Raw genomic sequence first — 1,425 nt, 5'->3', positions numbered from 1 at the left:
AATGCTTCTAACAGCACGGAATTGTCATCCATATTTCCTCTGGTTAAATGAGTTCTGATATATTCGAGACTCATAAAAATGTAAAAATGAAAAAAGAATGCTTACTGTTATGCAGTAATTTTGCGTTTTTAAGATATTATCAAACAATAAAGAACTCATTACTGTTTACAGTTAACCATTGATTTTCTGAATGTTATTTTATGCACAGTGAACGAATTTCTCAGAAGTTCTCCCCTCGTCCTGTTGAACCCTTTAATCTCCAGTTTTATTTGTTTATTACCATGATTCTTGGTTTTTGATTGAAAAAGAAATAGCTGCCACATTTCTTGTCTTTTTCATTACCGCTCGCCTAAATAGTTAATTTATTAGGCATATTGATTTTATGAACATACATAAATATACAAATAATACAGATTCCCAAAGAATTTCAATTAGAGTGATAGTGATCTATATCATAAATATGCATCATCCTTTAAAAACAGAAGTTCCTAACCATATGATGATTCTAGACCCTGATAAATTGTTCATTGCCCAAAATGGTCTCAAACCTCCTTTACTTGACCGTCGTTATTAGTCAAATTAGTTTTACACAGGTCTTTAGCATATATCTTTCATAAAATGCCAGAGTAGCCTTGAAGTATCGTAATAAAATGTGGGATAACAGTTCAACTTGCTACTTAAGCATAAAGAAATATAATACAAAAAATAGAGATGGAGTCCAATGCCCCAATGGTTCCCACGGATTATGGATAACCCCGCATATGAAGCCCTGTTTTAAAAACTAAGCAAACATATAGTCCGAATGTTTGTCTATCTTTTTCAGTTGGTATGAAGTCAATTACAGAGTTTGTCTTCTGGCGCTTTCTTTTTTCAGAATGCATCAAGAAAACATTTTTTTATGGGCTGCTGTTACGCACTTCAGCATTAAGCAGATAAGAGACATGTCTAGTAACTATTCATAAGAGAAAAAAATGAAGATATTTTGTAAAGCAGTCGACATTTCAACAGCAAAGTACACAGAAAACAACTAATATCCAACAAAATAAGAAAAATAAATGAAATTAAGCATATATACGATTTTAATGTAATCAAAAGATTTTTCTTTATTTATACAATATTTCTTTAGTCGTACAATTCCTCAGCCGCCGTCTCATTAACATTATTCTATTTACATGCTCATATTCGTACATATCACGTAACTTATCATTTCGTACAGTGTACAGAATTAAAATTGATTTCTTCTTGTGTACATTAAACATCATTATCTTTAACTCAGATTTTTAAGGAATACCTAAAAACATATCTGCTAACATACATTATTTATTATCAATTATTAAACTCTGGTTTGCGTGGATGATTGCTTCATTAGTTGTCATCAGTTACCTTTTTTATGTTGCGTGATCAGGAGTTTTCTGGAGAACGAAG

The 1,425-nt window shown here is 31.2% G+C and overlaps 1 protein-coding gene across 1 annotated transcript in view; it reads right to left on the bottom strand.

Annotated features, from left to right (window-relative positions):
- Positions 1-896: 896 nt before the first annotated feature.
- The window catches only part of LOC119591231 (glycine-rich protein 5-like), a 1,634-nt gene continuing 1,105 nt past the window's right edge, over positions 897-1,425 (bottom strand). The window contains exon 3 of the mRNA XM_037939940.1: positions 897-952. Within this exon, the coding sequence (XP_037795868.1) occupies positions 897-952 (56 nt within the window). The remainder of the gene's footprint in view (positions 953-1,425) is intronic.

This window comes from Penaeus monodon, chromosome 28 (assembly GCF_015228065.2).
Source record: "Penaeus monodon isolate SGIC_2016 chromosome 28, NSTDA_Pmon_1, whole genome shotgun sequence".
NCBI lineage: Eukaryota > Metazoa > Arthropoda > Malacostraca > Decapoda > Penaeidae > Penaeus > Penaeus monodon.
The sequence above is the reverse complement of the archived record's forward strand: the minus strand, read 5'-3'. Positions and strand labels throughout refer to the sequence as shown.